This window comes from Colius striatus, chromosome 8 (assembly GCF_028858725.1).
Source record: "Colius striatus isolate bColStr4 chromosome 8, bColStr4.1.hap1, whole genome shotgun sequence".
NCBI classification, from domain to species: domain Eukaryota; kingdom Metazoa; phylum Chordata; class Aves; order Coliiformes; family Coliidae; genus Colius; species Colius striatus.
This window is the reverse complement of record NC_084766.1, coordinates 24,002,071-24,020,670: the sequence shown is the minus strand read 5'-3', so window position 1 is coordinate 24,020,670 and position 18,600 is coordinate 24,002,071. Positions and strand designations below refer to the sequence as shown.

At 52.2% G+C, this 18,600-nt stretch overlaps 1 protein-coding gene across 2 annotated transcripts in view; it reads right to left on the bottom strand.

The window, feature by feature from the left end:
* The window catches only part of HPSE2 (heparanase 2 (inactive)), a 111,595-nt gene extending 95,628 nt beyond the window's left edge, over window positions 1-15,967 (bottom strand). Inside the window, exons 1-3 of one of the 2 annotated variants that reach the window (XM_062001912.1) lie at window positions 15,579-15,967; window positions 14,371-14,528; window positions 3,522-3,683 (exon numbers count right to left, since the gene is read on the bottom strand). In XM_062001912.1, coding sequence (XP_061857896.1) covers window positions 3,522-3,683; window positions 14,371-14,528; window positions 15,579-15,838 — 580 coding nt within the window. In that variant the 5' untranslated portion in view covers window positions 15,839-15,967. The remainder of the gene's footprint in view (window positions 1-3,521; window positions 3,684-14,370; window positions 14,529-15,578) is intronic. The other variant, XM_062001911.1, reaches the window with a different exon arrangement.
* Between the last annotated feature and the right edge of the window lie 2,633 nt (window positions 15,968-18,600).

Here is an 18,600-nt window from a genome sequence, read left to right as displayed (position 1 = left end):
ACAGGGGGGGACATTTTTCACATATGTCTATTGACCAGGGCAGTTCCCTCTTCCATTGCACTTAACAGGCTTTACTTAACAACAGTGCAGAAATCAGCAGATATCCAGTCTCTTAAAGTACAAATGCAGCACAATAATCCAGCACAAACTGGCACCACAGAGAGGTTCGTTCAGATTTAATCTCTCAAAGCTCTGTCTGCTGCTGACCTGCTCCCCACAAGCTCACTCACTCTCTCCACTGCCCTGGGCAGTTCCTCACACCCCACCTGCTGCCAGCCCGACACTTGTGCATTGTGCCCTTAGCTCCAGGACTCCAACATCACCTTACTATCATCTCAACATTCTTCCTGGGGGCTGCAAAGGAGGGGAGCCTGTAGTGATGATTGCAACTCCTAGTCCAGCTGATACAAGCCATAAAAGAATCATCGCTTGCTCCACCTAACTCAACTGGGAAGAAGCAGTGAAGCTAGGGAAAGATTCTTCCTCCTCCTCTCCTACCCATCACAGGCTGAGCTGAGAGAGGTGGTTCCCAGATGAGAGCAGACGGTGCTGTGCATTCTCCCCCTGCTCCACCACAGGCTTGCTCGAGAGCATCAGAGATGCTGATCTGTGAAACAAGATATCTGTCTCTGAGCATCAAGGGGAAAGCAACAAAGATAAATAAGCCTCAAAATGTTATACAGCATTTAAAGAGTACTGTCACAGATCAAAGACTATCACTCAGCTCAGTCAGGCAGGCACAGTAAGCCTAGAAAGAGCACGTACAGAAAGCAAATGCAAGATGCAAGAGACAGCCTGCAGACAGGAGCTGAGGAAAGCTCGGACTTGCCTAAAGAAACCAAAGTGGCCTAAGCCAGAGTCTTAACATGTGTTCCTGGTGGAATGGGAGCCAGAAAGACTGCCTGGCTTCACTCAGTCTCAGTCATGTCTTAGCACAAAGAAACACATTTCATTTTAAGACACTTTCTTACCTTGGAGGTACCTGCTGCTGGGAGCAGCTTAAAGCCCAGTGCAAAACCACAGCCCTGCCTGATTGCTGAGGTAAGGAGCACACTGGGAACCACGTGCAACTAGTGAATAGATTTGAAGAAGTATCCTATTTTCATTGATGCCACAGGGACTGTAGAATTGTTCCCTACACTCTGAGAGCTTTTGTTCTTAAAGCCATGATGATGCTGCATGGAAGTTTGATGGCAGTATCACTTGCCCACACTTGCAGGCAGTGTGGGAGACCCAATCTACGGTCTTTCAAGTTGTTCGTATGTCATCTGAGAGGAGGAGGCAGAGAAGGAGACTTTTCCCTCAAATCACTACAGTGGTAGTGGTATGGTAATAAAGATACCTCATAGTGGTATTCCTACTCCCAAGCTCCCCTAGAGGAGCTATCTCATTCTAAAGCATCTTTATTCTCACGAGACTGCGCGAGATGCTCCATTTATATTTCTTTGGTATAACTGAACCGCTGCAAGAGTAGAAGCCCCTCTTACACAAAAGCGTGTGGGGAGGAAAATCCCCTGGTCCAGCCTTGACACTGAGGGTCACCCCCAGTACATGTGTTGCATGAGGCCAAAGGACTCCTGGGTATAGCCCTCCAGGAGGAAGCCCTGTTCTCTGAGACTTCCCCCCCGACACTTCATCTCAGCAAACTCAGTCCTTCACTGTCCCTCTCTGAACCTGCATCCTTGTTCCTGCACCTTGCCTCACGAGCTGGGGACTCCCTGCAGCACTGTACAAACCCACTGCACAGAACAAAAAGAAGTCCTCGAGCAAACTCTGGCTGATTGAATTTTGAACGTAAGGAATGCCCTTCTGCAACAGATGTACAACCCCCTCTGCCCACCCCAAACACCAGATCCATCACCTAGAAGAGAAATATTTACACAAGTTAGTAGAGTTCCAGTTAAATATTATGCTTAGCTGTCTAGAGTCCATGTTCTCAGACTATGTCTATGAAATAAAAGATTAAACTTCATAACAATTACGAAGTTGCTCTGCTCACATTCAAAGGGAGTTAAAGGACATTAAAATAGTTCTTTGGGTAATACTCCAGTGAAATTGCTCTCTTCCCCCTGGAGAGTTACAGCTAAAACCTTCTGAACTATCCTATAAACACACTTGGAAAGGCTAAGAGCTGAGCTGATAACCAGGTAGCACCTCTGCTCTGTAGGTTCTGTAAAAAAATGTGAGCAATGCTGGAGAGCTTTTGAAGCAGTGAGGGAAGGAGGACAGGGGAGAGCAGCTTCTCTTCTCGAGGGAAGTTTGTTTAGTGGAAAGTAAGCAAGATGTCAGGGGAAAAGCTGACAATGTTGATTCCAGCAGTTGTACTGGGAATAAACAGCCAAGTGGATTACGTTACAGAGAATGAGAAACGGCTCTGAGGATCCCATTTAAATGCTAGGCTTTCAGGAATGATGTGATTCAGCCACACTCCTGGCCCCAACACCCACCGGCCCCCTGGGCTGAGCCTTCTGCCAGCCTTGGTATCGCCATCCCACCTATGTGGAGTTCCCAAGAGGTCCAGCACAGGTGATGTTCCCCAGAGAGCCAGAGCTCACTGCTGCACTGGGGAGGATGCAGATCTGTGCTGCTTTCAGGGCAGTGGCTGGACATTGCATCAGGGGTGGCAGTAGAGATGGGGGAGGTTGTGCGGGACCCACTTGCCTCTCCCAGCCCAGCAGCAGGGGAGGTCCACCACAGGGCTTGCCATCTCCCCCCCAGCCAGAGCACAGGGCCCTCCCTCCCTCTCGTAAAAATCAGATGCCTCCCTGCCTTTCACAGGAAAAGGACCCAGCAAGAGGAGAAGGGGATCTTATTTGATTTATTGGTCTCTTCCTCCTTCCCATCGTCTGTGGCTCATCCAGCTGTAGTGATAAGGAGAGCAGCTATGAAAGGACACTGCTAACTGCTGGGATTCCATCCTTCTGCCCACTCACTGCCTGAAAACATCAGTCCTTTAAAAGCACCATTAAATGTGTATCCAAATTGTGGCAGTCTCCTCCATCCTTTGAGATTCTGTTCCCTGGATAATACAAACAGTTGCCAGAAAAAGAGTATCCTCTCATCTCTGTCTGGGCCATTATCCCTTTATATTTGCTCTTTAATATTTACTGGGTTCACACAAAGTGCATGCTCTGGAAAGAAAAAAAAAATCAGCTGCAGCTTAAAGGACTCCAAATTTAGTAATTGCTGCAGCCCCATCGACGTGAACAGTTAGCAGGGAGATTTCTCCAGCACTTCACGTGCCGTGGTATTCTGCTTAGCTCAGACCATAGAAAACATTCTGTCCAGGGGCACCAAATCTGGAGTGTCTGCGTAGGTGCCAGCTGCAGAGGCATTAAGAGTCCACCACAAGTTCCTACAGGTCCTTTCCCTCCCAGCACCCTATAATCTGGGTAGGAAACAGAGGAAGCCAGAGAGACGCTGATTCATACAGAGATGAAGCACCCGGGGTTTTAACACACCTGTGAGTTTGCAAGAACTAGCCCCAGCTCCTGGCTCCAGAGCTGGTCTTGCAGCCTTACCTGTTAATGTGAGGTTGCTGTATGTGTTTGAAAACTGCTCCTTTAACAAAACCAAGTGCATCTGAGCTGCCTTTTCCCTCTGTAGCTCCAACATTATGTCAGGATGCTGGGCGATCTTACAGCCTTTCTGCTTATCCAGGGCAATGTCACTGCGAACAATGTCTACAGCAAAGGGAAAGAAAAAAGGGAGATGGCCAAACCTCAGCTTCCATTTTCACCAGATGCTTGGATCAGCACCAGCCAGCATAACAGCCACACAACCATCACTCAGCACCAGCAACCCCAAAAAAAGGGTCCAAACCCCTTGGATCCACCTATCCAATGAACCTTCTCTGCTCAAGTCTCCTTTTCTCCCCTAGAAAGCTCAAGTCATTGACTTCAATATGTTCACACAACCTACCAGCCCTTCCATCCTTCACCTGACTAGCAGCTGATATCTTGCAATGATGACCCTTGCCCTGTAGGAAAGCACAAAAGTCTCCTAACATTTACGTTATGATGCTGTTACTGCTGGGTTTGACATTAATCAATGAGAAAAGATTAAATCCCATTCTGGTGACCTCTGGCTTCCATTTACCCTTGCCCATCAAAGAGGTGTCAAAGAAGGCTCATTTTTGCCTTGTTTATCCTCACTGCAGCTAGCACAGGTAGACTGGAGGTCAGCATGGCTTTTGACTCTTTGAAGAGGTCTCTGTACCCTTCTAACTCCTGACATTCAATTCAGGAGGCAGAAAGATTATTTAACAATCGTTTTCTCTTCATATAAGCATTTTATAAGTCATATTAGAATGACATTAGAATTAAACTAGAATATGATATTGCCTTTCCTAGAACAACTCACCTGCTGAAGAAAGAGAAAGATGGAGGTAGAAAGGCAGAACAAGAATCCAGTAAGAGATGTCTGGTCAAAACAGGAGGAGAGTCGTGCACACTAGTTATGCAAGGTTCCTTTCTGAGTTTAATAAACTCTGTAACATGCTCAGATCCACAGGCACCATATGCTGTGTCTGATTCTTACAAAACCTTAGGGAGCCAGCACTGATAAGGAAGGATGGAAGTTGGAGTTCTTCCACCATATTGCATGAGGTCACCCTTTGCATCACAAGGTTGCGCTTTGCTTGGTTTAATTCCCATCCAGCTAGAAGTTGCTGTATTGTCAGAGAGAGTCATATCTTGTCTCACATACACTGTCCAGCTTGGTTCAATTCCCATATAGCTAGAAGTTCCTGAGGGAGCTGTCAGAAGACAGCCACATCTTGCTCCACATACACTCTCCAGCTCCATTATTGTTATACACATCAAGGAAAACTGAAGTTATTTCCAGTAGTCATGCTCCTGCCTCTCAAGGTGACAAATCTCAGGTTCAGCAAACCTAAGTTCAAAGCTCTGCTATGTTTTGGGCTGACAGGGAACCCCCTCCAAAGGTGGGGTGGAAGACTGAAAGCCAAATTCTTTTCCTGTCTCTGAGCCTCATCCTAGAGTCACTACATTTGTCTTGCCCAGGCTGTGCTCTGTCTCTTTACTGCATAGTTTGGGTATTAACACAGATTGTCTAAAGCCTGCCTAAAAAAGCCTGCTCAGAACATTAATGTCATTAAAGCATCCGTGGTCTGTAGTTAAGGACACGAGTTCTCTCCTCACTCACAGCAAACATGCCATTGGGCAAGGGATGGCCCTGTGCACACTGTCAGCAGGGTCTGGGGACAAACGGCAGGCCTAGGGGACCAGGCTCAGGAATGAGGACCAAGAGCAGCATTTGGAGTCCTGTCCTGAGGTGATGGAGCTGCTGTGACAGGGATTAACACAAGGAAATCAAGTCACATGCAGACAAATCCCTGGGAGAGTCCAAGAGACCATGTTGGGCACAAAAAATGGGGGCACTCTTCATGAGGTTCTCAGAGAGCTGCCACTGCAGCTATTCAGGAAGCAGAGGCAAAGACATGCAAGGTACTCTGATGAAGGACCCAAGAAACTTGTCCAAGACATAAAAATGAAAGTGGAATCCATATTCATTAGAGCTCCAGCTTAAACACAATGGTCAGATACAGTCTGGGATACAGAGCTCTTCAAAGAACTCAGTGTCTGTTCATCAAAACCCCACCAGGCTGTACTGGATGCAGGGGAGGCAGCAGGGGCACCTGCACACCCACTCTTCTGAACCGAGGGCTGAGGGGTGGCATGCCACAGCATCTGGAGGCTCAGGTGAAATCTCAGCAAGAGCAACCCTGGGGAAACAGCCAGCAAGGAGCCCGCAGCCCTCGATCTTAAAGGATGAGGCAGAAAAGAGAAAGCCGCGAGGAGCGCCTTGCTGAACGTCGATGGAAATGGGAGAAAAAAAACCCTAGCAGTAAACTGCCCAGGAAGACACGAAACCAAGCCGCTCTTGCCAGAAGTGCGAGAGAAGAACTCCAGATGTGGGAGCCTCAGAGGATGCCAAATGTTTTCCCAAGGCGTCCGGCGGGGCGCAGGGGCGCGGGCGGGCCGGGCCGGGCCGGGCCGGGTCAGTACCCTGGCCAGCTCAGCCCCGCGCCCGCGGCAGCCGCAGCACGGCCGCGCGGACCCCGGCGGCGGCGCTCCGGGGCGGCCCGCGGTGGGTCCCGCCGCGCCGGCAGCCGCCGCGCCGGGCCCGGCAGCCGCCGTGCGCTATGGCGGGAGCACACCCGTGTGGCGGTCAGGTGAGCTGCGGCTGGCGGGAGCCACCGGCGCGCCGACGGGAAAGACCGGCCTCGGCCCCCGCCTGCTGTCCGCCGCTACCCCGCGAGCGGCGGAGGTGTCGGGTAGGAGCTCCCCCGCCGCCAGGCTGCGAAGCCTGGATGGGGGATGCTCATGTGCTGGTTTGTTGCCGAGTGCCTGCCTCTGTTGTGCCTGTGGATCTGCACGCTCATGGAGGCCACCCGACTCACCAAAAAAGTCTGAAGAACAAGTGAGAAAACACCCCTCTGGAGCGACACAAGCATTGCAATCCCATCCCTGAGCAAGATGCTCATCCCAGGACCAGAGGAGCTCTAACGCTGCCTTTCTTAACTGGAACAGGCTGGCCAGGGAGGTGGGGGAGTCCTCATCCCTGGAGATATTTAGAAGACACATAGATGAGGTGTTGAGGGAGATGGGTTAGTGGTGGGCTCGGCAGTGTGAGGTGAGTGGTTAGACTTGATGATTTTAAAGGTCTTTTACCACCCAAAATGATTCTACGATTCTGTGAGTCACTTGCACTATTTCCCAACATACCAGTACCAGGCCAGAGAGCTCCGAAACTGTGAAACCTCCACCCAGCACACAGAGACAGCTCCCAGCTGCCTGCCAGGACCCACAGTGAGCTTCTGCACATAAGAATTTAAACAGCATCAGCATGGCCTGCGTGCGAGGACCCATCCTGTGGCTCATGTCACCATCTGCCTGGAGGCAATTCCCTTCCAGGAGTGACTCAGGGAGCAGACACTGTTGCAGCTGATCAGCTGGAAAGAGGAAGGCACACACACAGGTTTAGGTGGACAGGACAGAGGGATGTGGTTACAGTCACAGGGATGTGCGATGGAGAGGTGGTGATGAGAAGTAACTCATATTTCTCTGTGTGTGAAAGCAAACACTGCCCACAGTCATCACCACTACTGCAAAAGCCACAGTCAACATTGCCACGGCACCAGAACAAGCCAAATTTGCTCGTCCTCCTAATGGGACTGTTTGCTTCAGCTTTCCAGTCTTACAAAGGGAATTTAAAAGGAAATTTATATAGAATTTTCTGTTAAGAAAACCTGAATATTCTTACTAAAAACCTGGAATATTAGAAAACAGTGTTAGTGCAGAGGTTAAATAGATGTTTCACGGCTCATGAATTGTGGGCTGCCAAACTTGTAAAACACCTACTTTTTTAAATCAACACATTTTAAAATGCTTTTAAAAACCCAACCGATTTGTCTGCTGAGATTATTCTAAAATGCCTAGTGACTGTGAAATTGGGAACACAATTTCTATTTAGAAAGTCTGAAGATTTCTCAAGCCAGAAAATGCCTTCTCATCCTGTCTTTCTTCAATAGGCAAATTTGTGACATGTTAGTATCCTCCTTTCTTTTAGCTGGGAAAAATTCCCTCACAATGAGTTCCACAAGTTATTTCCCACTATATTAAAAAGGCATATTTGTTTGTTTCATATGTAATAATTCCACAGGATGCTCACTACTTCTTCTGTCATGAAAACAAGGAAATAATCATTCCCAAATTGTCTTCCCCTCGTGCCACTGAGTTCAGAGCATTTATTGTATTCTCAGTCATTTTTCCAAAGCTGAAAAAAACCCAAACTAATCTTTATGCCTGAAAGCTGTGACTGATCACTTCCATCACCCTATTCTACATGTATGTAGTCTTTATGCTGATTAGTATGTCATCACTTAGTCTGCTTATAGCATAGGAATGCTCTCAATAAGTTTCTCCAATTCTTTTCTAATATCCCTAACACTGTATTCACTTTTTACTTCTCTAAATATATTCAGAGATCAATCCATAATAAATTCAAAACATTTTCCCTGAATGGCAACTGCTAATTTAGAACTCACAGTGGTATACGAAAAGTCACACGCATTTCCCCCACGCATGTAACTTTGCATTAATCCCTTTTATTTCATAAGAAGATGATGTAGCATAGAAAGAAGTGTGGAACTAGAAAAAATATGTTTTTTAGATAATTTAGGATGCCTGTTAGAAACAAACGAACATGTAACTACAGAAATCTTCTGTAGCACCCATATAACAACCAATAGGTAACAAATCAGATCAAATTCGTTGTGTCATTTCCTCCAGTTATTAAGGGAAGTTTCATGCATGATTCTAGCAAAACAGTTTGAAATTCAAAAACAAAACATGGAGATAAACAACCTTTGGAAGTATTTCCTACATAGGCACTATCTCCCTTACCTTGTGTAAGATGATTTCTACAGCCTTTTCTTTTTAATTTCTGAGGAAAGCACTGGAGCTCCTTACACAGAACCTCCTGCCAGCAAGAGCAGGTTGCAGGTCCTTCCCTGCAATCACAGCCCCTGGACACTGGAGAGCAGGAGATTGCCTCGGAGCTCACACCAAGGTGTGGAGCAGCCCCAGGGTTGGCAACTCCCAGAAGATAGAAGGACATCAGAGGATCTGTCCATCTTGAGTGCTTGCAATCTCTGAAATGCTGCAGCACTCCCAAAGGAGCTGTGTTTTAAACACTCAGAGGGTGAAAAAACAACTGTTTTCTCTGCATGCTCTGAAAGGACAGATGCTAAACTGCCAAGGGACCCCTAGGCAGACAAGAAAGGGGCTCTGGATGACCCGAAACAGAAAGTGATTCTTTTTATAAAGGAAAATGCATTTGTTCATTTTTACTGGGACAATAGGATGGTTCTTCATTCAGAAACACCTGCTGCAACATTTTATGAGCTGGCAGAGCCAAAGGAGCAGTCCCAGACACATGACAATAACCCTCTCTTGCTCTGACTCATACCCTTATACCCCACGATGACCCTGCTCCCTGAATTCACAGTAAACCAGTTGCATCTTTTTTTCCTGAATTAATTTTCTGCTGGCTTAGCAGAGAATCAAAATCATGCCAGAGTCACCACAAGGGAAGAAGCAGCAGGACATAGAGTGAGTCAAAAAACACAAGGCATGGGGACCTATGCTTTTGAGAACCAAGAGATGAGCTTCACCACCTTTAGGACACAATTTTGTAGGATTTAATCTAACCAAAGCTGAGGCTGCTGTAGTCCTACCTTTCAGTGGAGGCTTTCCTTTCCAAACACTGTCCTCTAGACCTCGATGGTTACGCACCATCAATCGGTTCAGGCAGCTGAACAAGCTGAAGTGCAATCACCTCTCCACCATCAGGTTTTGGACAGCTGAGTTCCCTGAACTGACTCACCATGTATAGTCAGGCTCCAGTCATAGGAGAGGGCAGAAATGTGCCAGAAGAGACAGAAGGGCGGGAGCAGCAGCCCTGGCTGAGGTCAGCTCCAGCCTCTGTGCAACCCCAAACACATTTAAAGGAATCCTCCAGTCATTTAGCAGTCTTCCTTTTCACTTGATATGCAAGACTCTTGCATATACTCTAAAAGCACAGCACCCTAGAAGCTGCCTGTGCAATCAAGGGTGAAATGACATTCTGACACAAATCTCAAGGTTCAGATGCAGTGCCAGGTACCTGAAGGAATGGATCTGACTGAAAGGATGCCCAGAAAACCTCTGCCAGGATTACACAGCATAATGTGAAGTTTCCCACACTATATGGCAAAATCTCCTGACCAGTGTGGAAGGCATAAGAAATATGTCTTTTCCCTTTTTTTTCTACTGTTTGTGGTAATTGGGCATTTTTCCAGATGCCCAGTATCCTCTCCAAAAAAGGAGATAAAATAGAAGGAAGTAACTTACCAGCAATTAAGAGAGTATTTTTGAAATGTGTTCTCCATATGCACTTCAGCTCAGAAACTTTTCTGACGCACTACCTACAGCATGCCTATGTGCTTCCCTTCCCCTCTCCCTCCCATGACCCATGCAGGGCCATACTGGCTGTGAGTGGTAAATGTCCTCTGGCCTCAGCCACACAGGGTAAATTCTCAGGGATAGGACAGAGAAGCCATGTGCTTTGGCCAACACATCTTGAAGAATTCCAGCTACAAGTAACTTCTCTTTTTCCCTTGAGTTTTTCTTCACAGCACATATGCACAGGGGGAAAGTCTAAGCAAAGTTTATGCCACCATGGATAGCCCAAAGCTGGCCTGTGTGGCTTTGAGGTGAGAGGCAGCCGAGGACTGCCTTGCAGATGAGGAGTTTCCACACTAGCCAACCAAACTCACGCCATGGAACCAGCAAGGAGCTTCCAAAACGGGCTCTAGGTCCAGGCTCTAAGACAACACCTGCAGCATCCCTTGCTGAACCAACACCAAGTCTCCGCATCACACATAACACTCCAACACCAATCTCCTGGGCAACACGCAAATCTAGTTTTAGCAAATCCAACTTCAGAAGAGGTTTCATATCAGCAACTATAGCCTGAGCAAACAGGGAGCCTTGTGCATTTTCTCCAAAAAGGAGTGCTCAAGCCTGTTTTCCTGGAGACCAGTGTTTCTTATTGTCCCATTCCTCAGACCCAGTTGGTCCTTGGCACGTATGAGGCAGTTGAAAGGATAAGCCAAAGAGATTGCCTGGTAGGCAATCCAACAGCAAAAGGAGATCTACTACATAGACTGAACATGAGATGTTACATCTTGGTACCAGCCCAGGAATCAGACATATGCCTGTGCCAGGAGAGAAACCCATCTGCACAGGATGGCAGCCAACTGGCATACTCTACAGATGGGGGTGCAAATGTAGCTGAATAGTTAGATGACCTTCTAATATGTAGCAAAGTTCAGGGGATACATATAGCCATGTCATCATCCCTACACTCTTTGCTCACCTAAACTGTCCCTCATAGGCAGCTGCTTTTACAAGTTGCTCTGTCAGGTACGGACAAATTTGCCACCAGGTGATAAAACTGCTGTGCCAGCTTTCTATGCAGTGCTGAAACAAGTCACCACACGCAACCTCTTTGTGGGCATCATAGGGCTGCCACCATAGATCACTCACCGCTTTATTATCTTTACTGCCCAAACATGACTGGTCTGGAGTAGGGTGAGGCTGTTCAGAGTGACAAAGGAAAGACACAGTACACACACGGTACTTCCAGCTCTGTGCTTCAAGGAAGAACTTGCGAAAGAAAAGAATGACATTGAAGTCTAAAGATAACATCTTCTTTCAGGAAAATGAAGTACATTTTAGATACCAGTCAAAAGCAACTACTATAATCCTCAGAGGGGAGGAAAAGAGAGGAAAAAGATGTGTTGGTGAACTCAAAGGCAGGTCTAGGTAAAGGCAGTTTTCAAAAGGTGGAGGTATGCATGGCTGTGATGGTTTGAAAAGGAAATAAACACAATTTTAAATGGAGGGGAAAGAATTGAAGGAGCTCTGATGATCAGAAAGGCAGAGCACTACAGAGACAGAAAAGACCACCAAGGTTGCAGTGAGGAATACCTGGTCTAGATGGCAATGAGGTGCCACAGGTGGATATTACAGCGCAAAGATCCTGCACAGAGACTCATTCAAACTCCAGCAAGCATAGTCACAGGGCAGAAGATCCATGAAGGATGCTGCAAAGCCCATCTACTGATGCTGCTGCCCATCTGAATGCCTGATGGCCACATTAGTGTATCCTGTAAGCATGCAGAGCAGGGCAGCTGCCTGTGACGTGAACCTCACTCACAGAGCTCCTCATTAGCAACTGCAGTTCTCTGAGCAGTCTTGTACATCCACCCTCCACCTCTCAGTCCTGCACCCTATTGAGCTGCTGCAGCTGAAAGGAACATAAGATGTGCCCTTCACTCCCCATCTGTGCACAGGCCACCTGGGGACACATGGCACAGAAACACCCACAGGGGCTGCAAAGAGAGCCCAGGCACTGGGGTCACAGGCCTGGAGCCTGTGTGCACCCACGGGGCAAACTCAAAGCAGAAAACAACCAAACTGTCACTTGTCACTAAAAATCACTAAGGTGATGCATAAGACTTAAAAGAGAAATCTGTGAATTCCTAATTAATTCCTGACTTTTTAAACTAATGGAGCGCCCCAGCTTCTTCCCCACTCCTGTGACACTGAAGTTTAGACAATGAATTTCATGAAACAGAGCTGGACATAAAAAAGCCCACAGATGTCGAAAACAACCTCAACTACCCCAGATAACTTGGAAAAGAGGAAGGGTACCTAGTGGGATGTTGCTGGCTTCTCACATGCTCAGGTTCTGATTGCCATCTCTTTTTCTGTGCTGTCTGCTCAGGCTGTAAGTTCTTCGCAGTAAGGGCATCTGCTTGCACATTTGTGCATGTCCTGATCCCAAGCAGGTCCTGGGCAAGCCATAGATGAGGGAACAGAAACCAGACCAGTGCTCCAAAAGGAGAAGATGGCTGCTCAGATTCAGTACAGCAGGGCAGAGTTGCAGTGGCATATTAGGATTACATTTTGGACAACTGGATCCCTCTAGTGAAGCGCTCAGTGCAGCCTCAGTACAAAAAGATGCAAGCTACCAGCAACTCTAGCCCTGGAGTTTGCATATAGACCTTAAGAACAACTACTTTGTTCTTAAGCTTTGCTTCCAGGCAGGAAATCCCTTTTAGCACACCTTTCTGATTTACACTGATGCTTGATACACACCACATGTGTCCCCTCCTTCCCTCACCCCCATTCGCAACGGTTCTGTTCCATATTTAAGTGATGAAAAGTTAAGACCTGTGGTTACAACTTCTGTGAGAAGCTTCATTTTGAAGGGCTGCTACATTTCAACTTTATTGCCACGAGGAAAATTGAAAAAAAACCCCAAAGCTTTCAGTCCTTCCCTAACATGAAAGACGTTTTGAAGACATTTAATAAGTGTAAGTTCTCTCCTGGAAGTTGTTGAAATATTGGAAGTGGTAACATTTATTCCTACAAATGTTTTGTATAAGTCCCATCCACAGTTTCATGCACTACATCTAACTTCTTCCGTTCAAGGTGGCTGTAGCAGGTTTGGTCAGTATTTTCTCCTGAAGTACATCCCAGTAGGAAGAGCTTACAACAAACCTTTAGCCTAAGACTTGTTACAAAGGAGAAGAAAAACGAGGAATAACATCGGGATTGCTCTGGCTAGGAGACAGAGTGAAAGAGAGAGCATGCAATTTTACCCACCTGCCCACATGTGGGAATAGAGGGACAGTCATCTCGGGGAGAGCAGATGTTACGTGAGGGAACAGCGGGATCGAGAGCCATCAGAAAACTGGCAAATGCATCTGCTTTTTCCATTCAGCACTGTGCCGCTGACTAGATCTCTGCAAAGCTTCCTCTGTTCCACAGATCTACCCACTGGGATCTGTCTGGCATTAATTGGCCTTCCAAATTACTTATGGAAATATCTTCAGCTACTTTAAGTCATGGAGCAAGAAATTTTTTAAAAGTTTTATTTTTATAACGCAAGAAAGAGAAATCATCAAATTGTTGCACACAGCCATGGTATTCCACTTCTTAAAACAAATGCCTTAGGACGGAGACTTGGCCCTGACTTTTCTACAACGTTTCTTTGTGTGAATTAAGGGCCGCAAAAGGTGAAGAAGCCCTTTGTGCAGCTGAGGACCGCTGGGGAAGAGGGCAGGGTCGCCGAGGAGGGGGGAGCGGCAGAAAGCCGTCGGCCAGGCTGTCACTTTCGGAAAGATCTACGGTGGCAGAGCACTCCGGAGCGGGTGCAGTCCCGGCCGGTGGCCGACGGGCGAGGGGACCGAGCGGCTCAGCCGCGACTAACCCCGGCGGGGCTGCGGGGAGCCCTGGGGCTGCGGCGGGAGGAGAAAGGCGGCCCGACGGCAGGGCCCGTGGGGAATGGCAGGGCTCCCCGAGAGCCGTGAGGCGGTGCGTGCATGGGCAGCCCGCGGCCGTAGTGCCCGGTCCACGCCTTGCAGCCGGGGCAAAACCCTCGCTGCTGCTGCCGTTGCTCGCTCGGAACTTGCGAGTGAAGGGAGCCGGAGGGTCGGCGGAATACGAGAAGCCCCGCTCTCCGGCGCCGGCCTTTTGTTCCCGGGGACCGGCATCCGCCGGACCCACCGGCAACGAGCTGGCGGACTCCGCTGAGCAACCCGGCTTCCTCCCGGCTCGGGAAGGGAAGGATATGAGGCAGGCTCCCGTGCCCGGTGCCCGGCGGCAGCACTGGCCGGGCGCGGCACGGCCCCGCCTGGGCGCAGGGAGCGCGGGGCAGGCGGAGCGGGACCGCCCGGCGCCCGCAGCCCCTCGCTGCCGTGCCCGCCCCCCCCCCCCCGGCCCCGCAGCTCACCGTCCTCGTAGTTCTTGAGGTAGTAGTCGGGGCCGGGCCCGCCGCGGCTTTTGGCCGGGTTCTTCACGTTGTGGAACTGCAGAAAGTCCGTCCTCTTGCCCGCGAAGCGCAGGAAGGCGGGGGCCAGGCCCCGCGCCAGGGTCACCAGCCGCCGGGAGCTGAGGGAGAGAGCGGGCTGAGGACGTTGCGGGCCGGGCCGGGCTTTCCCTGCCCCGGTACCGCCAACGACCGGCGGGACACAGGGCTCGGGGACCCGCCGTTGCCGTCCCGGGCCCTGCTGCCCCGGCTGCGCGGTGCGGCACGAGTACCACCGCAGCGGCGACCCGCTGCGGCTCTTTGCGCCGGCCGAGCGGCGCGGCCCGGGAGCGGGGAACCGCCCCGCCCGCCGCTGGTGGCCCGGAGGCCGGCGGGACACGGCTCTTCTCTCCCCTCCCCGGCGCCTCCCGGACAAGTGCAGCGGAGTTCCGGAGGCAGAAGGTCTCCGCGCCCCCGCGGGACCGGGCCGAGCGGCCGCAGAGCGGAGCGCGGCAGGGAGGGGAGGAAAGCGGGAGCCGGCCCGGCTCCGCTTCGCCCGCGCCTTCCCGCCTCCTCGCCCCGCTCTTTCCCGGGGGGGGAGGCGGCAGCCGCAGGGACCCTCGGGCCAGGCGTGCGGAGGAGACTCTGTCTCCCTCCCCAACTTACCCAGCAGGGAGAGGGCTTTCTAGCCGTCTCAGCGCCTCCAGGCCGCGGCCGCTCCGCATCGCCGGTGGAGCCCAGCGCAGCTGCAGCCCGGCTCTGCCCCCCGCGCACGGCTGGAAGTCCGGGGAGCGGAGGGCTCTGAAGACCTCGCCGACACCCCGCTCTCCGCCCGTCGAGAGCTAGAGAAGGCTCGGCTCGGCAGGCGGCCCCGTCCCTGCTTCTGGGTTTTTGGTTTGTTTGGTTTTGTTGTTTTTTTTTTCTCCCTGTGCTGCCTCAGCCCCGTGTTGTGCTTTTTGCAGAGGAGCGGTTGTTGGAGCGAGAGGAGCACGACATTTTTGCAGTCATAACTGATAAGTCTCCGAAATGCTTTCTCCATTGCAAACATGTGCATCTTAATGGAAACCATGGCCTCGCTCCCTCCGTCACAACAAGCGCCGCCAGCAGCGCGGAGCCCGGCGGGGCTCGGTGGCGAGGCTGCCGGGGTGCCCCGCGGGCGGCGTGGGGAGGGCGCCGGGGGGCTCCTGCCTTACCTTAAGAAATCGAGCCAGCCATCATGAATGATGGAGGGATCCAGCTGCAGGGAGAGGAAATTCTCACTGATTATCCTGACAGGGCTCTTGGTGTTGACATCAAGGAGAATGAGAGTTCTTCCCTTCACACCTGGAGGTTTCTCCACTGGCAGCGCTCTCCTGTCCCCGGCCTGAGAGGGCAGCAAGAAGGTGGCCATGAGAGCCAGCGCAGGTGCCGTCAAGACTAAGAGCCCGGGGGGGCAGGAGCTGAGACAGGGCATGACGGAGAGCAGGAAACCCCTAATTAACTCGCTGTCTGCAGGGGCTCGCTGGTGGCTAATTGTCCTTATCTAAAGTGTGGGGCGCTCTGCCTTTTTTTGCAATGTTTTGGTGCTGGTGGAGGGGAACTCACGCCCCTGACCAGCCTTTCTCGCAGCCGGTGCCAAGACTCCTTGCAGCCAGCACCGCCCCTTTAAGAGATGCAGGCTCCAGACATTTTTAACTTTTTGAAGGTAAGGGGAGGCTCCTGGTTTAACCCCCTCGGCTCGGGGCCTGCCGGCCCGCCGCAGGCCCGCCAGCACCGAGCTTTCGCTTTTGCTCGGGCTCCACCGACTACTGGCAGCCGCTTTCCGCCGCGGAGCTCCCGCACCGCTCAAAACCAGGCCGGAGCCGGGCCACCGAGGAGCTCGGGACCGGGACCGGAGCGCGGTGGCCGCCCAGAACGGCCCTGCCTTCTCAGCAGCTGGAGGAACGGCCGAGGCGGTAAGAGCGGGAGCGGCACAGGATTAGGGGGGAAGGGGGAGGGGTAAACACCCCGAAAAAAAGGCACTACCCGCGGGGAGAGCTCGCCCCGAGCCCAGCCGGGACCCGCGGGCTGGGCGAGGTCCCCGGGGCTGAGTGCTGACGGTTCCGCGAGACTCGACGGTCGCAGCGGGGCTTGGAGCCACTGGCAGCCCGGAGCCCCGGCACGGCACGCTCGGATCGCCGTGTCCGGAGTCACCGGCTCGCCCTGGTCGGCGCATGAAAGGCAGTCGAGCACCGCGGGTAACCGGGGACGGGGAATCGGGGACGGGGAATCGGGCCGTCGGCCGCCCCCTCCCGCCGGCCTCAAGGCCCAGCGGTGTCCGATCTGCGATGGGTAAAGGAAAGAAGAGGCGGCAGCAGCGCTCGGTACGGAAATATCTGCATCCAGGGTGCGAAGGACAGCAGGGTTCGATAGAATTGACGATGACCCCTGTGCCGGGGACATCCCGTGGTTGCTTCCAGGACAGTCGGAAGGGGCTGGTCTCGGTGCAATGCAGAGGTGCAGGCGGCCTCAGTTCTTAGAGCTGGGCGCGGGCGGGTGACGCCAGGCCCGGGGTCAGTGGTGGCTGCCGAGCATCCCGGCAGCGATGGTCCATCTCAGGGAGAGTCCGCCCTCACCAGGCATCCTTGCCCGCAAACACTGAGCATCCTCCTCCGCCAGCCACCGAGTCCGGGGCACGGCAGAAGCCAGCGACCTCCGGAACCATGTAACGCGCCCTGCCTGCGCCCTCCGCTGCTGCCGTGGCCCGCCCCAGCTTCCCCTTCACCCAGGCCAGGCGGCACGCAGGGCCTCTGCCGCTTCTCGGCCTGGCGAGGGAGGGCTGACAGGAGCCTGGCTGAGCCGGGCCCGGCGCGGTCCGTCGGAGCCCCGCAGCCCCGAGGCTGGGCTGTCCGCAGCACCATCTGCTGGTGAGGCCCCCAGCGCGGCGGGGAGCCGGCACCCACCTGCGGACACCCCCGCGCCGGGCTCCGAAAGTGCTGGGGCCGCAGAGAGCCGCAGAGCTCCGGGAGAGAGGCACAAAGGGCGCCGAGAGCCGAGCCGTGGGGAACCGCAGGGAAGCGGCAGCCGAACGGCGAGAACCCCCCAGACGCCCTCGGGGAGCCCGCCGGGATGGCTGCAGGGGGCGAGAGGTGCTGGGCGGCCTCCCCGGGCTTCCCGCGTACGGGCAGCCCCCATCCCGTCAAGGTTCCCCGCGAACGGGACCGTCCTCCCACTCCTCTCCGTGCCCGTGAGGAGCCACCTGCGCTCCTGGTGCGCCTCAGCCAGGACCCGGGAGGCAGACGGGGCGGACCGAGTGTGTGCCACGCCGGCGAGTCCCGGGGCTCGGGGCGCTCGGTGGGGCCCCACACAAAGTGTAGGCACTTGGGCATGGGTAGCGGCGAAGACCGCAGGCAGTGTCGATTCCCGTGGAAATCTCTCCCCTCGTCTCTTTTCCCCACGAAACGCTCTGAGCCCATCGCTGACAGCTCGCCGTTAGCCGGACAGGGGTTAATGGGGGCACGAAGGCACTGGGCGCTGTGCAGTAACGACAACGACAGAGGAAGGATGAAACATATCTCTGGCTCTGCTAGAGCAGGGAACGCATAAACCAGAATTTGTCGTGAAATCGCCTCGGTAAGGCGGAGAGGGGAGCAGGGCTCAAAAGGTGCCTCGGAAGAGGCTGCCGAGAGCAGCATAGGCTGCCAAAAAGCAGCCAAGGGATGCCCGTAGCAGCGGGGCTTTGAGCGCTGGAAGAAGTAAGAGGACCCGGGGGAAAGGGCTGTGCAATTTCAGCTCTGCAAAGCCCTGGCATCCCGGGACAGGAAGAAGGCAATTTAAGCCTGGAAATTTGTGTTCGACTGCAAGCACTTCAGCCACAGTTTGCAACAGGACGTAAAACTGCCCCGGGAACTCAAGCCTCCTCTTCAGAAGCTGCTCAGTTTTTTAGAGTCATCTTCGGAAGAGGACACGAGTTTCTGAATCATCTCGTTATTTTATAATTTATCTCCCCCCTCCCTCCCTATTATCAGAAGATGTCAGCAAGGCTTCAGGGGCATTGGTTGCTCAAAGCAGTGTTGTGGGTTGCAGGCCAAAGCTTTGTACCGAGACTCCTGCTAAGGATGGCTCTATTTTAAAATCAAACCCTAGTGCATTATGTAGTAGAAGACAAGAAAGAAAACAAATTATCCCGTTTAATGTCCTTTATGTATATTTTTTCTTTACAAACAAACTACTTTGAAGGAGAAATGTGTTTATTCT